Source organism: Larimichthys crocea, chromosome VI, assembly GCF_000972845.2.
Source record: "Larimichthys crocea isolate SSNF chromosome VI, L_crocea_2.0, whole genome shotgun sequence".
In the NCBI taxonomy this organism is placed as follows: Eukaryota; Metazoa; Chordata; class Actinopteri; family Sciaenidae; genus Larimichthys; species Larimichthys crocea.
The window spans coordinates 8,431,159-8,449,414 of NC_040016.1; the positions used below are offsets into that span (position 1 = coordinate 8,431,159).

Consider the following 18,256-nt stretch of genomic DNA (forward strand, 5'->3'; position numbering starts at 1 on the left):
ACACCTGAAATAAATCTAATAATATTTCAGAGGAACCCCCTTGCTCTATAGCTGGCATCAGCACCTCCCCAAAAATATTGTAATAAAAACAATTTCCGATTTGAGAATTAATTAATTTGTGGATGCTGTAAATGTAAAGTCAGGGAGAGAGAGAGATTGAAAAAATAAAATAAAAAAGAGAGAGACCAGGAGGAGATAAAGGAGGAGGAGGGGGGTTGTCAGCAGCGATACATCTTTCATCTCTAACGAGGTCTGAAAGCTACAGAAAACACAGACATTGACAACAACCTTAAGAACACCACTCTCCTCCTTTCACCTCATCCCTTCCACTTCAGCATCCTGCGTGATGCGTGTCACTCTCACATCTGTATAAACCCACGCTTTGTACTCACACGTCAATATCTTCACACCTGCTATTCTCACAAGCAGGTACATCTTATAGAACCTTTATTTAGCAAAAGAAAAAATATATAGTACACCTGTACACACTGCATGATCTGCTGTGTGGAGCACTAAGGCTATCCCAGCATTACAAGAAAACTTAAATAACTTGAAATGATCTCTGTATTACAGTAAGTGCGACACGTGTAATGTCAAATGAGGATGCTGATCAAAGATCAACACTGTAATATGCATGTGATTTAATTGGTTGTGTGTCTAATTGTGGTGCAAATACATGTTCAATGATTTGAAAGGAAGACGACAAGCTTTTGATTAAACCATTAAACACATGCGGCGATTTGATTTGTGAAAAGGTCACATGCAGGAGGATGGGACGGTGAATCAGTGTGTGTGTGCGTGTGTGTGTGCGTGTGTGTGTGTGTGCGTGCCTTTGTGTGTGTGTGTGTGTTGCGGAGGGAGGGCGGGGGGAGCAGTAGTAGGCAGATGCTGAGGAGAGAAGCAGGACGGAAAATACAACAAGTGAGTGAACTGTTGCTCTGCTAATAAAGTCTCTCTGCAGCGGGATTACTGCACGGCGGAAGTCTGTCAAAGTAACTCGTCATTTTATTAGGGGAAAAAAAAGCGCAACGCGACTTTGCACCATCACCATTATTTAAAAGGTGTTTTATTTTATTTTTATTTTTTTTGGCGAGCATTGTTGCACGGTGCTCTCCGGTCACCGTGCACCGTGGAGGAGTCCTGGATGGAGAATGCTGCAAGTTGAAATATTAGTGTGACTTGTGAGTTTGCACCGCAGCGCAACTTCATCACCACCATCACCACCCCGATAGCGACGGTGAAAGCGCTCAGTCAGTGTTTGAAGGATTGCATTCCGGTCCTGGACCAGTTTTCCTGCGGCGTTTCCATCTGAACCCGCAGCATGAAAAACCACTAGAGGACCAGAGACAAGGAAAAAAAAAAGAAGAAACAAAAACAGGTAAGCCTGATCTGTTTATTTATTTTTTATTTTTTTTTGCAGAGTTTGACAAAAAAAAGTTTGATCATCATCTCCTTTTCTCAGGACTGAATCTGGACGAGTGTTCAAAATCTAAGACACGGTTTAATTCGAATTAGGATTAATATCAGATTTAGATTTAGTCTTTAGTTTTTTTGCTGCAGAATGCCGAGTTTTGCAGCAATGAATGTAGGCCTGTAATAATATCAACATGTAGCTGTGAACCCCAGTTTGTTTGATTATTATATTAATAAGATTTTCCATGTATTTACATTTATAAATAATGACAAAGATGTTTAAATAGACTCACAGTAAGGCATTACGAAGAGTCTAGCCTCTAGCATTTTCTCATTATTTTGAATTTCTGTATGCAAATTGAACTATTTATTCATTACAAAATAAAGTGATTTATTTGTTCTCTATCATATGTGTTACAGCATATCCATGACTGCTTATTTAATTACACATGTGTGTGTCTTCCTTCTAGATTGCAAGAGATTCAGTGATTTACTGCAATGCTTCATCCAAGCTGCCTTTTTAAAACAAGAGTTTCAAACTGCAATGCTTCATCCAAGCTGCCTTTTTAAAACAAGAGTTTCAATGCAATTTGGCCTGACCTTTACTCAGATTTTTTCTTCTTGACTTGAAAGAGTGTCGAGATAGAATTAATCCAGGCTCCTAAAATAACATATATAACTATATATATATGTATATATATAGAGAGAGAGAGAGGTGTGAGCCCGTCGACAAAACACAAGCAGGGGGAAGGAAGGAAGGAAAGAGCAGAGATTTAACAGTTTCCCCATTCTTCTCTTCTGATTCCTGGACAGATAAGTAAAGCGCCCTTCCCCATATGTGGTGGGTGAGATGAACTCCAATGGGAATACTGTAGACCCCACCTGACAGCTCTCTGCCTGAGCAACTGAAAGCTTTTCACTGGAGCCTCCGAAACCCACAGAGCTGGAATTAAAAAAATAAAAAGAAATTGCCTAAAATCCAGCACCTCAACGGTGATTTTTGACAAAGACATTTAAAATATTTATGTTGTTTTCTTCTTCTTTTTTTTTTTGAAAAATGATGTATTATCTTTAGAGAGGCTGAAAGCCCTCACATGTTTTGAATCAGAGGAAACTGAAAAATAAAAGGATACAAAGCTAATGTACTGAACAACAAGAAATGGAAAAACCTATTTGTCATTCTCCCCCTGACTTTCCTGTCTGAGACTTGCCAGAATAGCCCCCTGTTACTCTTCTCTGCCCTGCACAATCACATATTTCCCTCCTTCACCTCCTTGATCCAGTAGTTGTTTCTACCCAGAGTTCAGCCTGGCCGGCACAACCATTCCGGCTAAGGGGGAGGAGGACTTCCTCACGCTGGCTGCCTCCCGGCTCAGTCGAAAAAAACGTGTCATCGGGGCTGGAGTCGGCGTGGCCATGGTTCTGGTCCTGCTGGTGGCCATTCCCCTATTGGTCCACACCACCAAGGGGGGAGGGTCCGGAGGTGGGGGCACGCATTACGGGATGCTTGGGAGCTGCAAGATGGTCTGTGACACTTTCACCCCCCCTCAGGGAGAGTTGACAGCCGTCTCCCCTCAACCCCCGGACTTCCCAAACCGCAAAGGCAAACAGGGGTTCAGAGGAAACCCTGGACTTCCTGGTCCTCCAGGTCCTAAAGGGCCCCCTGGAGAGCCTGGCAAGCCCGGCCCACCTGGTCCAGCAGGGCCTGGACAAGGTGGCTACGGCCAGTCCATCTACAGTCCCAAAATTGCCTTCTACGCAGGCCTCCGGAAACAACATGAAGGGAGTGATATACTGAAGTTTGACGACGTGGTGACCAACGTAGGGAACTACTACGAGCCGAGTACCGGCAAGTTCACCTGCCCCCTGCCAGGCATCTACTACTTCACGTACCATGTCCTGATGAGAGGAGGTGATGGTACGAGCATGTGGGCTGACCTGAAGAAGAACGGACAGGTGAGTGTGTTTGAAGTGTATGAAGTGAAAGTTCTGCCTTTTGAAACAAACTCCAACCAAGGGCTAAAAAGTCAAGTTTGTACAGTCACGTGCACGAGTTTGATCAAGTGTCACGTTGGGTCACCAACAGCAGAGGGACACAATAATAGGAACATTTTCATAATGCAAGCGAGTCGAACACAAATTAACGAGTCAGAATAAGCGATGAAATACACAGTTTGTAACTTCCATGCTGGAACTGCACTTACAAAACGATTATAAAACACAAAGATTAAAAAATAAATAAATAAAACCGTTAAAGTTTGCTTTAAGGTTTAGACTCAAAAACAACTTAGGTAAGGTCGAGGAAGGATCCTAAGAATAGCATCATAGCAACAGAGCAATTAGATTGTCATGATAAAGTTTTAGATGAAGCAAAGAACCAAAAAGAATTAAAATGCTGTTTACTTAGAGCAGAATTACATTATATCTCAACCTCTGTTGAGGAGCTAAAACTGAATTTCATAATTTAGTTTAATCAGAAAACGTGCAAAAACGTGATTTACGTTGGCAGAAGAAACACGCAGGATAAAAGTAGAAACAGAGGTGGGATTCACATGGAAAACTGTAATTAATTGTACAATTTGCAAACAAAGGGAGGGGGAGACAGTGAGAGAGTGACAGCCGAGCGATCAACAGGATAACAATCCTCCACGTCTCGGTGGAACAAAGCCAAAAATGCAACAGCTGGCTACTGTCCTCTGAGGAACTCTGACTTTAACTCTAATAAATAAACAAGTATGAATGTCTGGAAAAAGCCTTCAATGCTTCCATCTGGAGATCCGTGAAAAACTTGAAGAGCTAAGCTCTCACTCTGGTGATGAGCCCTGATTCTGACATGTGTGCCGCAGAACAGAAGAGTGACGTCCTGGGGATTACCAGAGAAGAAGAAGAAGAAAAAAAAAACATGGTTTGCATTGTTACATGCCAAGAGTGTTTGATGGTACAACAGTACTTTCTCTGTACATAATTTACACGGTACATGAACTGACAGCAATATGCTGCTGAGCAGACCAACACCCTGCTGGGCTGCCGTTCTCTGATATGCTTTACTGAATCTACATCTTAAAAGACAGTAAGTGGGCCAATAAGCATCCAGCAAGGACAGCTTAACACTTTGTTACTAATCCAGTGAGATAAAGACATTAAAGACATCTATAGATAGATAGATAGATAGATAGATAGATAGATAGATAGATAGATAGATAGATAGATAGGTTCATACTATACCTGGCTGATAGTCACTGGGTGCAGGACATTCAGCTGCGACATCAGTGGCTACAACTTCATGGGGCCTGTAACTGGGAAAACTTGCACATGCATGATTGTCTATCTATCCTTTGTGCAGATCTTGATCCAGATAGAGATTATGAAATTTTGGCTGCTAACACTAATTTTCTTTTTGGATTAATCTTTTAATGAAATATGAAATATTTATAAAGAATCTGGAGAAAAGTCTCCAGAGCTCGAGGTCTTCTAAATAGCTCGTTGTGCCTGAATCAACAAACAACCTGATACCCAAAGATTAAATTCATAATGTTACAATACAGGAAACCATTTGACAAGCCGGGAAGAGTGAATGTTTGACATGTTGGCCTGAAAAAATAAAGCATACCAAAGTAAATAGGCAAGAAAATGTTGGCAGTTAAATTCCTTTTTTAAATTATGCGTCAGAGCCTGAAATCAATCTCTTGTTTCTTGACCTAGGGTCTCACTTGCACCAAATTTAACTGGAATATTTTACAACAACAAGAGATATTCTACGAGCTAACATGATGAACAGTTATGGTTAAGCAATATAATATCAGATCCGGCACAGAATACGCTTTTTTATTTCAGCTTTTTGTTTTTATAGACTTCACAAATACACGCGTCATTAAACTGTAAATCTTTTTTTGTGACTGATCAAGTCTATGAAAACAGTTATTCCATATTTCATTGATTCGATTTGCATAAAGTACAGAGCAAAGCGGACAGACTGTTAAATGCCAGATATAATTGGGGGGGGGGGACTTGGTTTGTTGCGTGCCTTCACAGACATTGTCATTCCCGTCTTCTCCTGCTGTTAAATCTTTCATAGCCTTTAGATGAGATCTTCTCCCATCCACCTGCGCATCTCCTTTACACACACACACACACGTACACTTTTATCGCCCACAATGGCTATTGACTCCTTCCCCATTAATTATCTTTTCCATCAACTAAATTATTTATCCCAATTCAGTGCTGATCTTGCCTTCACAGTTTCAGAGGGAACAGAGCTAGGTCAATGACAAAAACCTTGTGTAACACACTGACAAAGTTTGTCAATTGAAAGACTAGTGAAGACATTTAACAGCACATTATTCTGTGGCTGCTACTGTAACCACCTCTCTGAGTGGGTACCTTGTAGATTTTGTTCCTTACAGTATAAGAGATGAACTCCAATGGGATACGTTAGAGAAGATTGATACCACCCATGTATGGTACAATGCATAGCAGGACAAAGCAGTCGAACAGCTAGACTGGCTCTTTCCAGCGCCTTCAAAGCTCACCAATGAACATGACAATTGGTCGTTCACTATCAAAGACCACACCAACATCAACAAGATGTATTAACGTGAACTCCTGTACTTCTTCTTTGGGGTCTGTTGCTGCATTGTGGGGAAGCTTCGATGCTTCGATTGGGAATCTGCAGGTTCTCATGGATCGTGGCTGCTGCTGTGATCCTGCACGATGTCCACTACACATATTATTACTGTCATTATTGCTACCATATCTGCTACTGTGGTCATTTTATCATTCATTGTGATTCGTTGTCATTTTGTCATTCATTGTAATTGTACAATATGTTTGTGTTGATTTGTTCTGTACACGTGACATCCATTGCACGTCTGTCCGTCCTGGGAGAGGGATCCCTCCTCTGTGGCTCTTCCTGAGGTTTCTTCCACCTTTTTTCCCTGTTAAAGGTTTTTTGTGGGCAAGTTTTTCCTCACTCGAACCGAGGGTCTAAGGACAGAGGGTGTCACTCCCTGTACAGATTGTAAAGCCCTCTGAGGCAAATGTACTGGGCAATTGTGACTTTGGGCTATACAAATAAAATCTGATTTGATTTGATTTTAGTACCTGGACCTCCTCAGAACCCCATGCAGAGGAGAAGTAGAAGAAAGAAATGGGATGGGGAGAAAGGGGTACAGAATGCGAGAACGAAAGAGGACGAGAGGGTTAAGGATGGTATTTAGAGGGAGAAGTGGCATGGTTGAGGTGTGGTCCTGCTCCTGAAACTAGTCTTTTAAAAAAAGATTACATGCATTACTCATTCTATTGTTTTTCCTCATGTAGCGTCCTCACGTCCTTTAAAAGATGCAATTAAATAACTCCAAATACGTCTGACATATTCTGTATACATATAAGATAGAGAGAGAGATCTTCGAGGAGGGAATGGATGGATGAGTGTGTGTGTAGGAGTATGTGTGTACAACAATTGTCAGACTGATATGCATGGTGTTGATCAATGTCTTATCAAAGAGAGCTGAGAATAAGACACATCCTGAGGAGGGATCACTGCAGAGACAGGACAGGACATAGACAAGTGGGCTGACAGAGAGAGAGAGCGGGAGAGAGAGAGATGGATGGATATTCACAGGAGAATGGACAGAGGAGGATACGAGGAAAAAGGCAACATGAAAGCGACCTCTGTCCTCTCTTCAAGGGAAGAGTTGAGGAGAAGGGATGAAGCTAATACATATGACTGACATACATGAAGCAAATCAGACTCATGTCTCCGACATGTCTGTCCTAACTGTTGGTTATTGAAACGTGTAGTAGTGTTTATGCCAAGTTTGCAGAGCTGAAACCCTCAATGCAACGAATCCTCTTCACTCTTCGTGTCCCATAACTCATCAAAAGATTGGTGTTGAGGTAGTTGACCTTTTCAATGGATGTATAATTCACCACCAATATGTACTTTGCCCTTTACAGTGATGAGCACGGAGTGGGAGTATGAATATTTATAGTTGGTCCAATATGGGAGCGATTGGGTTGGTCAGTTGGTTGGCCACACACACACACACACACACACACTATAGTTTTGATGACATCAGTGTGAAATCTCATCTGCCATTGACACATGCTAACCTCATTATTTGGCGGTGGCATCAGGTTGGATGGATGGATGAAAACTTTGCCTTATTAAACCCCAACATGTGCTCTGACATGTGGCTCAGCCTTAACAATGTAAGGTGTAGTGTTAAGGTAGGAAAGGAAAGAAAGTTGAATTAAGAGCAGAGCTGTAAGCTTCGGATTAAAGGTTCATTAAAGGTGTCTAGGCTGCGGAGGTGCTGATAAAGGTGCGCAAAGTTTAAGTTGATATTCATGTACAAGAATAATAAATTCAACTTAAACTTTGATACTTTGAATCCGGTCTTCCTTATTAAGACAACTGGTGTCTTTTAGGCTGGCTCTCAATCTCTCAAGCAGCAAACAGTGACACAGTCGCACAGCGATGGTGAGGAGTGCAAATACTAACAAATATCACAGTTTTTTATGGACCTCTAACTGAAACCTAAAGAACTAATGAGATCTACCACTTAAAAGTTGAGGTGATGACAAGCTTAGACTCAATTAGAAGAAGAAAATGAGTCGCCTGCAGTAGGGTGGGCGCGACGTGGCTGCTGTGAGAGGTAGACGTTGCTAATTTACAGTCCGACAAGGTGTCAATATGGAGCCTCGTGTGGCATTTTATTAGACAGTTTTTAAATTTATTCTATTTTGGCACTCTGGGGGCTCCTCCACAAACAGCTGTATGTGTGATTAATTCCTAGTCAAGTGTAATTTCTGTGTGGTGAATTAGTGTCGGACACAATGGGATAACAGTATAATGGGGGGACTTTTCATGATAAAGGATAAAAGTCCACCCTTTCAGGACACATTTCTTGTGGAGCAGACAGAATATACCCTGCAGCTTGCTCTTGTTATGCGCCTGTTCATACACACAGCCATTATTTGACTATATGTGTCTGTTATAATGGCTGAGGCCATTATATCCTGTCAACTAAAACGACCCGCTAGTTGTTACTGTGTGTTTCGTCGGGGCCTTTGTTGTGCTTTCCTTGCGCCTCATGCATTATATCATTATTTCTCTTCATCGAGAAGGTGGGATTTTGTCTGTTTTATAAACAGCGGTGTCTCCGCAGCATTTGACAATAGGGACTATAATAAAAAAAAAACACATTGTGTTGGTATCAGCATTCGAGGAATATTGACTTCTGTGAGCAGGTTTCACATGATGAGCGCTGTTTGTGTGTCTTCCCTCTCTCTTTGTGTGTGTAAAACACACACGAAATCAATACAGGACAGTAAACAATATGTCATGCAGGAATAGTATAATTTAACTTTAGGGTGGCGGCTGCAGGTAGACTGTGGCGCAGAACCCATTTATATCCAATTAGAGCATCTCCTCTACCCTCAAAGGTTCAGTCTAGAGCCAATTAGCGACTTTCTAATCAACATCTTGACACCTTGGGTCTTGAGTGTCATGGAAAAATATTAACATCTCGCATGCCAATTAGTGTGCGAGTCCGCGGTGGAGGAGAATAGTTACATGTCGACCTGTGTAATAGAAACAGGATACCTCGGGCTGGTACACATAAACGGAGGCAGTGAGAACAGAGCAAGCTTTTACAAAAAAAAAAAAAAAAAAAAAAAAGGGGGGCCATTTCAATTGCCCTTCCTCTCTCTCTCTCAGTTTACCCTTAGAGGTCCCTCAGGTAAGTTTAAGAGACCCCATCTCAATCGCCTCGCTCTGCTCTGAGAGGTCTGTACATCACAGTGAATGAATCCTGTCAGTTTTATTACCAGAGGATCAAGGCACCACTGCGAAACAAAACAAAACTGAAAAAATAACACACTACATGGACAGCCCACCTCCCCCAACCTCATTTATATCCCCAGTCCCCCCCACCCTGCCTCCTCTGAAGCGGGCATGCTTGATCAGTTTGTTATCCAACAGGCTCCCTCCCCATCACTCAAAGCCCCTCTCAACTTTGGCTTCCTTTACCCGAATCCTGTGCTTAGACTGTTAAAAGTGCATGCAGCTGCTCACCCTTTTTTTAACTTACGTACCCTTCTTTTCTCCTTACCCCATGCCCTCTTTCCATCATTTTTTCTCTGAGATAAAGCTCAGACATAAATGGGTCGATATACCAAAAAAAAAAGAAAAAAGAAAAGAAAGAAGATCTTTGGTGGAAATGTATTTGAAATACAGTATGTCAGTCCTTAAATATGTCACACAAATCAGTGGCACACAGCTGAAAATGTAGGTTTTATTGAGCATTTAGCACTGTCAGTGAGTTATTTTGCTGTAAATCCCCCTCTCTCTCTCTCCTTCTCTCTCCCTGCCTCTCTCTCCCCATTTAATGTTTCCCCCCTTAATGAAAAGTGGAGGCAGCGTAATCTTCTCTATTGTCCCGCGGGTCTCCCTTCTCCCCAACAGTAGCAGATCAAGTCAGAAAAGCGTTGGGCTAACAGACAGAAATTCACTCCCTTGTCGCTATCAATCTCCGCCGCTGTTGACAATAATCCTGATCTGCCTTCCCCTCTTGTTTTCACTCCCAAAGCCCCAGCGCCTCCTGCCCACATTAAGTTTGAAGTTTCACTGCGATTGTTGCTGACAGCCGAACCTGCAGATTCATCTGTGCTGTGTGTTTTAGTGTCACAAACGTCTGTAACGTCAACTACTACTCTGGCTCGGTTATAAATGTCTATTCCACAGTGGTGGAGGAAGTGAATCCTTAAAATAAGGAAAAATACCAAATGCATCAATCAAAAATCATTCTTAAGTCAAAGCACAGATGTGTTACCAACACGCAAGAACAACAATTATATTTTATAATAATTTTTTATCTCTAGTTGGGCTAATCAAATCAAATATACTTTAAAATCAAATATACCTCGAAATTTGACTTAACTACTGTACTTGAGTATGCGTACTTAGTTACTTTACACCACTGATGAGCCATTTTACAATAATCAACATAATATTTCAAATAATTGTAACTTTTCATTTGATGTTAAGACATATTTAATATAGACAAATAGTTTAACTTTGAGATCTTTCCCTCTTCATTTTTAATTCTTAATTTTCTCCGACTATTAATCCCTGATTACATCGTAATCCATTGTGGCAATAACAGTGATGACGTCTGCGATAACATTTTAAATGTCACACTCTTAAAAATATGTGCATAAAATGTATAAAATAGCTAACTTCTCCTCCGGGTTACTGTATATACAGGAGGAGAGCGTGACCTTGAATTAATCATAAACATAACACATTAAATGTCAGCATCTCCACTGTCTGAGTCGAGGCTAAGTAAACCTACGCATCTCATAAGGAAGTCAACCATAAAAAGCCATAAATAACATTGTGTCCTTTTGGCTGGCAAATATAATTAGCTGATGTTCATGTTTAAAAGGCCATTTCAGTGAGTAAGTGTGAATATCACTGCTGCAGCTTCTGCCATGATCCTTAAACGTGGGTAATACAGGTACAGACAGAACCCACCAGTCCTTTTTTTTAAGGATGTAAAATGATGTGTTTTAATAGGAATGATAGTAATAAAGTAGTCCATGCACATGTAGAGAGGTGCATGAGTTTTAATTGTGATCTTTTACTGTTTTCCTGAAGCTTGTCAGCCTCTAAACCGAGCTGGAAAAACTGTCAGGGGAATCCTGCCATTGAAGCATATAGACAGATGTTGGATGTACAAGACGTCAGATTCTCCTTACTGTTATATTTTTCCTAAAACCTATTACGTCTCCCTAGGGGAGCCGTTCAGTCCCTTCAGAGCAAAGCAGTCTAACAGTATAAAATAACAAAATGTCTCATATGCCATGTGGGTTTTCTCAGGTGTTCGCTTGAGATTCATAAAAAAACAAAAAGAAAGAGCGCTGCTCTTATCGGGATGGAGTGTGTGAGTATGTGTGAGTATGTGTGTGTGTGTGATGGGATCTTATTCTGACCTCCTGCTAGTATTTCATGGGCCTATTTGACCACTGTAGCCTATCCTGTGCCCCCATTTATTGTGATTGTAAGGAGTTATTGAGGAGTTGGACCTATTAGGCAGGGGAGCTGCCATGGCTGTCCAACTACCAATTACCGTAGCCTGCAGGCGTGTATAGCCTGGCCTGACGCATCTGGAGGTAGGGATGCTGCAAAGGGGGGTGGAGGGAACGGGGAAGGAGGCAGAGGGGGTCGTGTAAAAAAGGAGCGGGGGTCCTCAGGAGACCTGCCACAGCAGCACGCCGTTAATCAATCCGATTTAGACCGGACAGGGACACACTTAGTCGCTGCTCCCGCCAACACTGCCATGGCAGGGGGGGAAAAGAAAATGTGTGCGTGACCTGCATCTCATTGGAGTGTAAGGACACAAAAAGATGGATAGATGGGTCCAGAATGAAGAGATAGCGATGGGGTAGCGAATGAGGGAGAGAGAGAGGGATGATGGAAGGGGCGTGAGGTGTGGAGGGAAAGACAACAATTAATGGAGTGATGTGAGTTGAATTAAAACAAAGGAAATGTATCGATTCATTTCTGTCTGAGAAGCAGGGGAATAAAAAATGTGCACCTTTTCTACATGGGTGAAATGCTTGTATGGAGTTGAATTGATGAAATGGATGGGAGGGGGGAAAAAAAGCTCATTATTGAATGGAGGATGAGGAGAAATGGGTAGTTTAGTCTCGTTTGATTTGAAGCCTGGAAGACTGGTGGTGGAAATGATGGACCATATTCTTAGTCAGACCCAGACTGAGAGCCGGAGACAAGGATGGAGTGAGAGTATCATATTTGCATTCATTAATATGTATGCGCTTGTGTACTTTATTTTCCACTATTAAATGGATTGTCTGCTTGAATAGTTGGTTACTTACCCAATGATAGCGCAATTTATTAGAAGCAGATTTGCTTACTGGGTGCAAGACTAACATAATGAACGGAGCTGTGCGCCTTTTATCTACGTCTTTACCTTCATGTTGTTGGCTGAAACCTTACCCGTGTTCCTCTCTGGAAGAAGAAGTCTTTGAGGAAAGCGTATGGCATTATATGAACTATGCGGGGGCGCAGGTCATAATGAAACCTCTCCTTAATAGAAACATTTATGGGAACATGCTCCTTGAATATGCAATATAACTGTTAAGTCAACATGTACAGTAATCGTCAGGTGTAACGACTTCACTCCCAAACGGCCGGTCATACCATTACATACCCAGCATCATGTGTAATCAGAGAGAGGGCGTCATCCTCTGGAGTTCTCTTCACATGAATCTCTCCAGACATAGATTAAAGAGTGACGGATGACTCAGTAGAGTATATTTCTTTTTAAAATAGTGTCCAGGTTCTGTGGTCCTCACACCAGGCGACACACCTTTATTGTGTTGCTTATGAATATGGTGTATTTTAATGGCAGTTTTATGAAGCTCATAATGTCAACCTCTGAGCCGCTGTGGTGTTGGTTGCATTATTTGGTCATTTTATGTTGTTATGTCCTTGCCTATGCATGTTAATATATTCAGTTTGTTTGATTCATACTCTCCAGTATCTGTTTTATATCGTATATCATGTTTATTATCATGTTTTGTTTTGTTTTTTTGAGGACTCAAATATAAAGGTGATGTTTGTTAAACCTTTTTTTAAAGCTCTAATCAGAAATCATCTTAAAATGAGTCACTGTCTGTCCTGACCTGGCTCTAAGTCCACACAATGTACATCTGTTTATTAAATCAAATTAGACCAAATTAAACAATCATAAAGGACTTGAAGTTATGGAGAGGGTAGAAGCAGTGGTATCAGTGGTGTAGGGTGTGCATGAGCGAGAAGTGTGAGTGTGCAAGTGTTGATAGTGTGGAACAAAAGCAAAAGACAACCTAAAGCATCAAGCTAAACCAAACCAACCCTTACTGGGGACAGTGAGATCAGAAGAGACTGAGCACCTGGCTGCAGTGGCATAATAACTCTAATCCAAAATAATGTCATGGAAAACACCTGGCGACAGAGAAACCACACCCAGAGAAGAGAAGGAGGAAGGGACACACTCAGAAAAATCACACTGTAAATGTGATTTAGTTTCTTTAAAGGAGCAGTGTGTGTGTAAACAAGGCAGACTCTGTTGAGGAGGACCCGTGGTGTCTGTAGATATAAAGGTAATAAAAACATAATGATTCTTATTTTCAGGTGATTATACATTAACAAAAACAGTTATGAACTGTATTTTTCATTTCTGCCATATTCTCTAAAAAGATGGACACAATGGACTGGAATATTTCTATAATGACAGCTAAAGTGATAACATGTTACGTTTTGTGACTCCACTCCACGGTTGTGACACTATTGTATTAACAAAATATTAATAATGGTGGTATATCCCACTTTAGGTAGGAGTCTCCACCATGATAACACGCACACTGATTCATAATATGAAAACAATACCAACTGTTGCTGCCACAACTAGTAATTACTTTGTGTTATGTGAAAGACAGAGACATTTCTGTGCACCTCTAGCATGGACCTCTTGATGTTGAAACAGCCCATCTAAATTATCAATAGGATATATAGGTCTTTACTATAATAAAGTGGTATTGACCATTGTCACTTCTCCCCCCACTCCTTCAAGTCCATCAGTCCGTAATAGAGTTTAGATATAAACTACAATTGCTTCTTTCTCACAATTGTGATTATTTGGTTACAATAAATGTTAAACACCACACCGATGTGGCTTAAATCTGTCTCTTATTTGTGGCTGAGCACGGTGTTCTTTGTTAATGTGCTGTTGGCTTTAATTGAGTGTGCCTGCACTGTAAATCCTGCGTCGTTTACTGAATTTATTGTGCTATCGGCTTTAAGTGTTCCTGTACTATAAATCCTGTTGAAATGCAGGTGAATGTAGTTTTTTTGTGCTTTTGGCTGCAAGTCGGTGTACATGCTCTGCATAAATAACCTTTCCCTGGTGAATGGAGGCGCTTGTAGTGATGAACCCACAGAGAGTGATCATCAGTCTGTAGTTCTCTTCATCACTGTGACGAATTTTAGTGTCTTTCAGCTCATTGTTTTGTTTTTTAGTACATGACCAACAACTTTTTTTCTCTTTCCGCTCTACTGGAAAGTGCTAGTAGTTAGTAGCTGGCAAACATAGTGCAGCATTTACTGTAGCAGCAGCTAAAGAAATGGATATTTTTCTCAGGGGTTGGTGGAGACCAAAACAGAGCTAACAGAGCCAACTTTCCTTTCTATCCCACACACATTCACAAACATGAACGAACGCTAATGTTACTCAATATCTGCAACATGTCTAAATAGCCAGTTGTTTGTTAGTTTGCTAGAAATTATGCGAGCATTGTGTTCAAAACTTCCACACAGTCTTATATGAGTAATATACAAGTGTAACATGGGTGGCTTATGAAGTTGAAGTACAGCAGGAATTATTTTAATTCAGCTGCAACAAACAAATGCCCATAAATGAGCAGTCACTGTGTGTGTGTCTGCGGATTTATTGTGTTCGCTGTAAAAGCTTGACAAATGAACTGATATTCTCCCTGATGCCATTCTTGCAATCCCTATCAGGCAACAGGTGGATCAGGTGTGAGCGTGACAATCCTCTACAAAAAATTGATGGCAGTTAAGGAAGGTTGTGCTCTCATATGGAGGCTTGAAGCCAAAGATCACTGCACATCTCATCTATCTACCCAGTGGACAGGAAAGCATCTGTACTGATGACATTACGCTGAGATCACAGAATGAAACTGGAAATAAAATGGCACCAGTTACATCAGGCTTAAGTGAACAGACCGATTCCTTGTGGGATACTGAGATAAGATGATAGAGATAAACCCATTAAAATCATCAGCCCATAGTATAAAACACTACATTGGAAGGAAATTGCTAGTTTTAATTAAGAATATTCTCATTAATGTTTGAGATTTTCATCATTTATGTGTTTACAGTAGATCACTAGGTTGCATATACTTTACTTTGCTCATGTTGAACACGTTTCTGCCGTGTTTCCTCATCCCTGTAATCGACCTCTAGATATCTGTGGTGAGTGCACCTCTGTGGTGCATATGGTGATTAGTTCTGGGAGCTTCAAGAGAGGACCAGCAATTAGAAAGAGGAGCAGGATTATGGGAGTTTCCCCTAATAAAATATTCCAAACTAGCCAGAGAAAATCATAAATTTTCGATATGAACATGTATCTGTGATCATGGACACATGTACGATCTGAAAAACCTGTAATCAAAATGTAGTTTTCTTGTATTTATGCAGTTTTTTCCATTGGTGTAGAAGTACCAAAGTAGAACCTACATAAAAAAAATATTGCTCATCAGGGAGGCCTGAATTGGCTCCTGTCAGTCTATGTTCTTGTATTTGTCTGTGTATTGTTCCTCGCAGCACCATCTTCAAAGTATCATATCAAAATAAATAAATAGTCGAACCACTGACCAGTCTGATCACTGAGCCATCAGTTCTACAGGATCTTGACAAAAATCCTCCTGCGTTTAAATAATGTAACAATAAGGACCAATACATATATTGATATGCTTTTCACGTGCAGCACATTCTCAGAATAATTTACAGACACTCCAACCAAAGCAATTCAAACTTATTTTGAGCGTTAGCCTTACTTTTCTTGAAGCTTCCTGTTCCATTCTTACTTTGTGATTATATTCTTTACATTTGACTTTGTTAGATATCACTTTTAATTGTTGCTGTAACAGATTTTTCCTGTGGGTACTATCACCTGAAAATATTTGTTCCTGCCCTGGGCAATGAATGAAATTAACACATGCTGCCAGTATTTTTACGTGAGTTGTGTTTCAATAACATTTCCTGTGTGTTGGTGCACCACAAACTTGCATTTCATCAGTCTGCTGTCCGTCTCTGTTGCCATCACTGTCTCACACACACACACTAACTCAAAGTATCTTCTTCTGATCTGTTTCTTTTGTGGTACACCACTTCTTCTTCTTCGCTTAGTACAACGAAAACTGCCTCCACCCAACCATTTGTAATATTTCAGCCCCTCAGACATGGCATATGATACTGTCAGTCATAATACAGTAGAGGTACGTGGAGGGGCCTAATATTTTCTGAGGTTGTACACGGTGTAATTGTTTGAGAAACACTGACACTGTTTAATAAAAACATGTCACCACCTTAAATAGGGCTGTCACTGGCTTAGGTTGGCTAAGAAGCCCGACTGTGAGCTGCAGCGCCCCTGGTTCATGTTTGCCCAGGGGCAGAGTACACGAAATATAGCAGAACCTTTTGACAATGAGCAGCTTCAACACAGAACATAAAACTCCGTAAAACAAATCCATGATATCAATATTCTACTTTCTCCATGTTTTTTTTTCTCTCTCTCTCTCTCAGGTGAGGGCCAGTGCAATCGCTCAAGACGCGGATCAGAACTACGACTACGCCTCCAACAGCGTCATCCTCCACCTGGACGTGGGGGACGAAGTGTGCGTACAGCTGGACGGGGGGAAAGTTCACGGCGGGAACACCAACAAATACAGCACCTTCTCTGGCTTCCTCATCTACCCTGACTGACAGTATATACTCACATTTATATACTCTCTCTCTCTCTCTGTAATCAAAGCAAAAAAAAAACAAAAAAAGTTTCCTCTCCTTTCTGCATCTAACACGCCATGCTGCCATGATGTAATTTGTCATTTCAACACCGTTCGGTACACAAAACATGTAACACCATGATCACAGTTAACCAATAGAGTTTAAAGAGAATATAGTATTGTATATATTACCAGTTAACATTTACTTCTGATGCACATACTTGTGTAATCATTATTCTGTGCCATGTACAGTATGTAAGCATGGCTAAAACACACATGCACATATTTGCTTGTACACACATACACACGATGAATTGTGAGCTCCTCCGATCAGTTTTTACGCAGACACACAAGATAACCATTTCAGCCACTGGTCTGAAATCGACAGAAATGATCTCTGAGCGTAAATCGAAGTGTGTGTACCTGGCTGCAGCCTCACGCCTGCGAGATGAATTTCCAAATGTCATGAATATATATTGATCGCGGCCGATAATACAGCCAACAACATGACCGTAATCCAGTGTGTTGTGTGTCTGTGTCCGAGCACATATGTGTGTTTGTGTCCGGGGGGGGGGTCAAAGCATAACGTTGCTGTTAGTTTGACGCGCACAGTCTCCGAGTTCCCTGTTAAGGGAGCCGGGCTGTCGAGTCGTTGGTAACAGTCCCATAACACACACAGTACATCGATACCGAGGTTGAGCTTTGAGATTTTCCTTGAGCCAAGAGCTTATGACAGAGCCTCATCATGTCCTGCTAATGAGGTTTCCTCCACAGCCTCGCCCGTTCAGTCACGCTCACTCCTGGCATCCATCCATATATTTGCTGTATGACTTTTACTGAAATAGTTTGATATTTTCCGAAATATTTGCTTTCTTGTCAAGAGGAAAATGAAAATACTGAGCACCACCCTCATCCATGTGTTCATTATAACACTACGGCTAGCAGCTGGTAACTTCAGGCGACGTAACCGCGATGTCACCCACAGGTTTCTGAAGAATATGTGGCTCTTGCTGCCAACATGTTGGTGGTCTTGTCTCTTCCACCTCCCGGCTAATCGAAAAATCTGCAAAAACTGTCTGGATCACTGGCGGATCTGAGTCATCTACCCATCAGTCAAAGCATGCTGTTAATTATGCATAACTTTAGGCCTTATAATATAATGTGAACAGGCGAGTTTAAGAAAATTCAGACTCGGTACAGTTGTCATGAACGGGGAAATTAGCTATAGAGACCAAAACTGTTTTTTGTA

At 41.2% G+C, this 18,256-nt stretch overlaps 1 protein-coding gene across 2 annotated transcripts; it reads left to right on the forward strand.

Annotated features, from left to right (window-relative positions):
- Positions 1 to 858: 858 nt before the first annotated feature.
- c1ql4b (complement component 1, q subcomponent-like 4b) lies at positions 859 to 18,256 on the forward strand. 2 transcript variants are annotated; one of them, XM_019271772.2, is made up of 3 exons: positions 859 to 1,378; positions 2,227 to 3,369; positions 16,808 to 16,987. In XM_019271772.2, exons 2-3 carry the CDS (start codon positions 2,830 to 2,832, stop codon positions 16,985 to 16,987), a joined length of 720 nt encoding a protein of 239 aa, XP_019127317.1. In that variant the 5' UTR covers positions 859 to 1,378; positions 2,227 to 2,829. The 2 variants fall into 2 exon arrangements, with proteins under 2 accessions (XP_019127317.1, XP_010744644.1); XM_010746342.3 differs by lacking the exon at positions 859 to 1,378 and having other exon boundaries at positions 2,830 to 3,369; positions 16,808 to 18,256.

Excerpts from the sequence above, each read along its gene's own strand:
- c1ql4b (XM_019271772.2), top strand. The coding sequence starts at position 2,830 with ATGGTTCTGGTCCTGCTGGTGGCCATTCCCCTATTGGTCCACACCACC. Across the intron at positions 3,370-16,807 it reads ACCTGAAGAAGAACGGACAG|GTGAGGGCCAGTGCAATCGC; the intron begins GTGAGTGTGTTT and ends TCTCTCTCTCAG.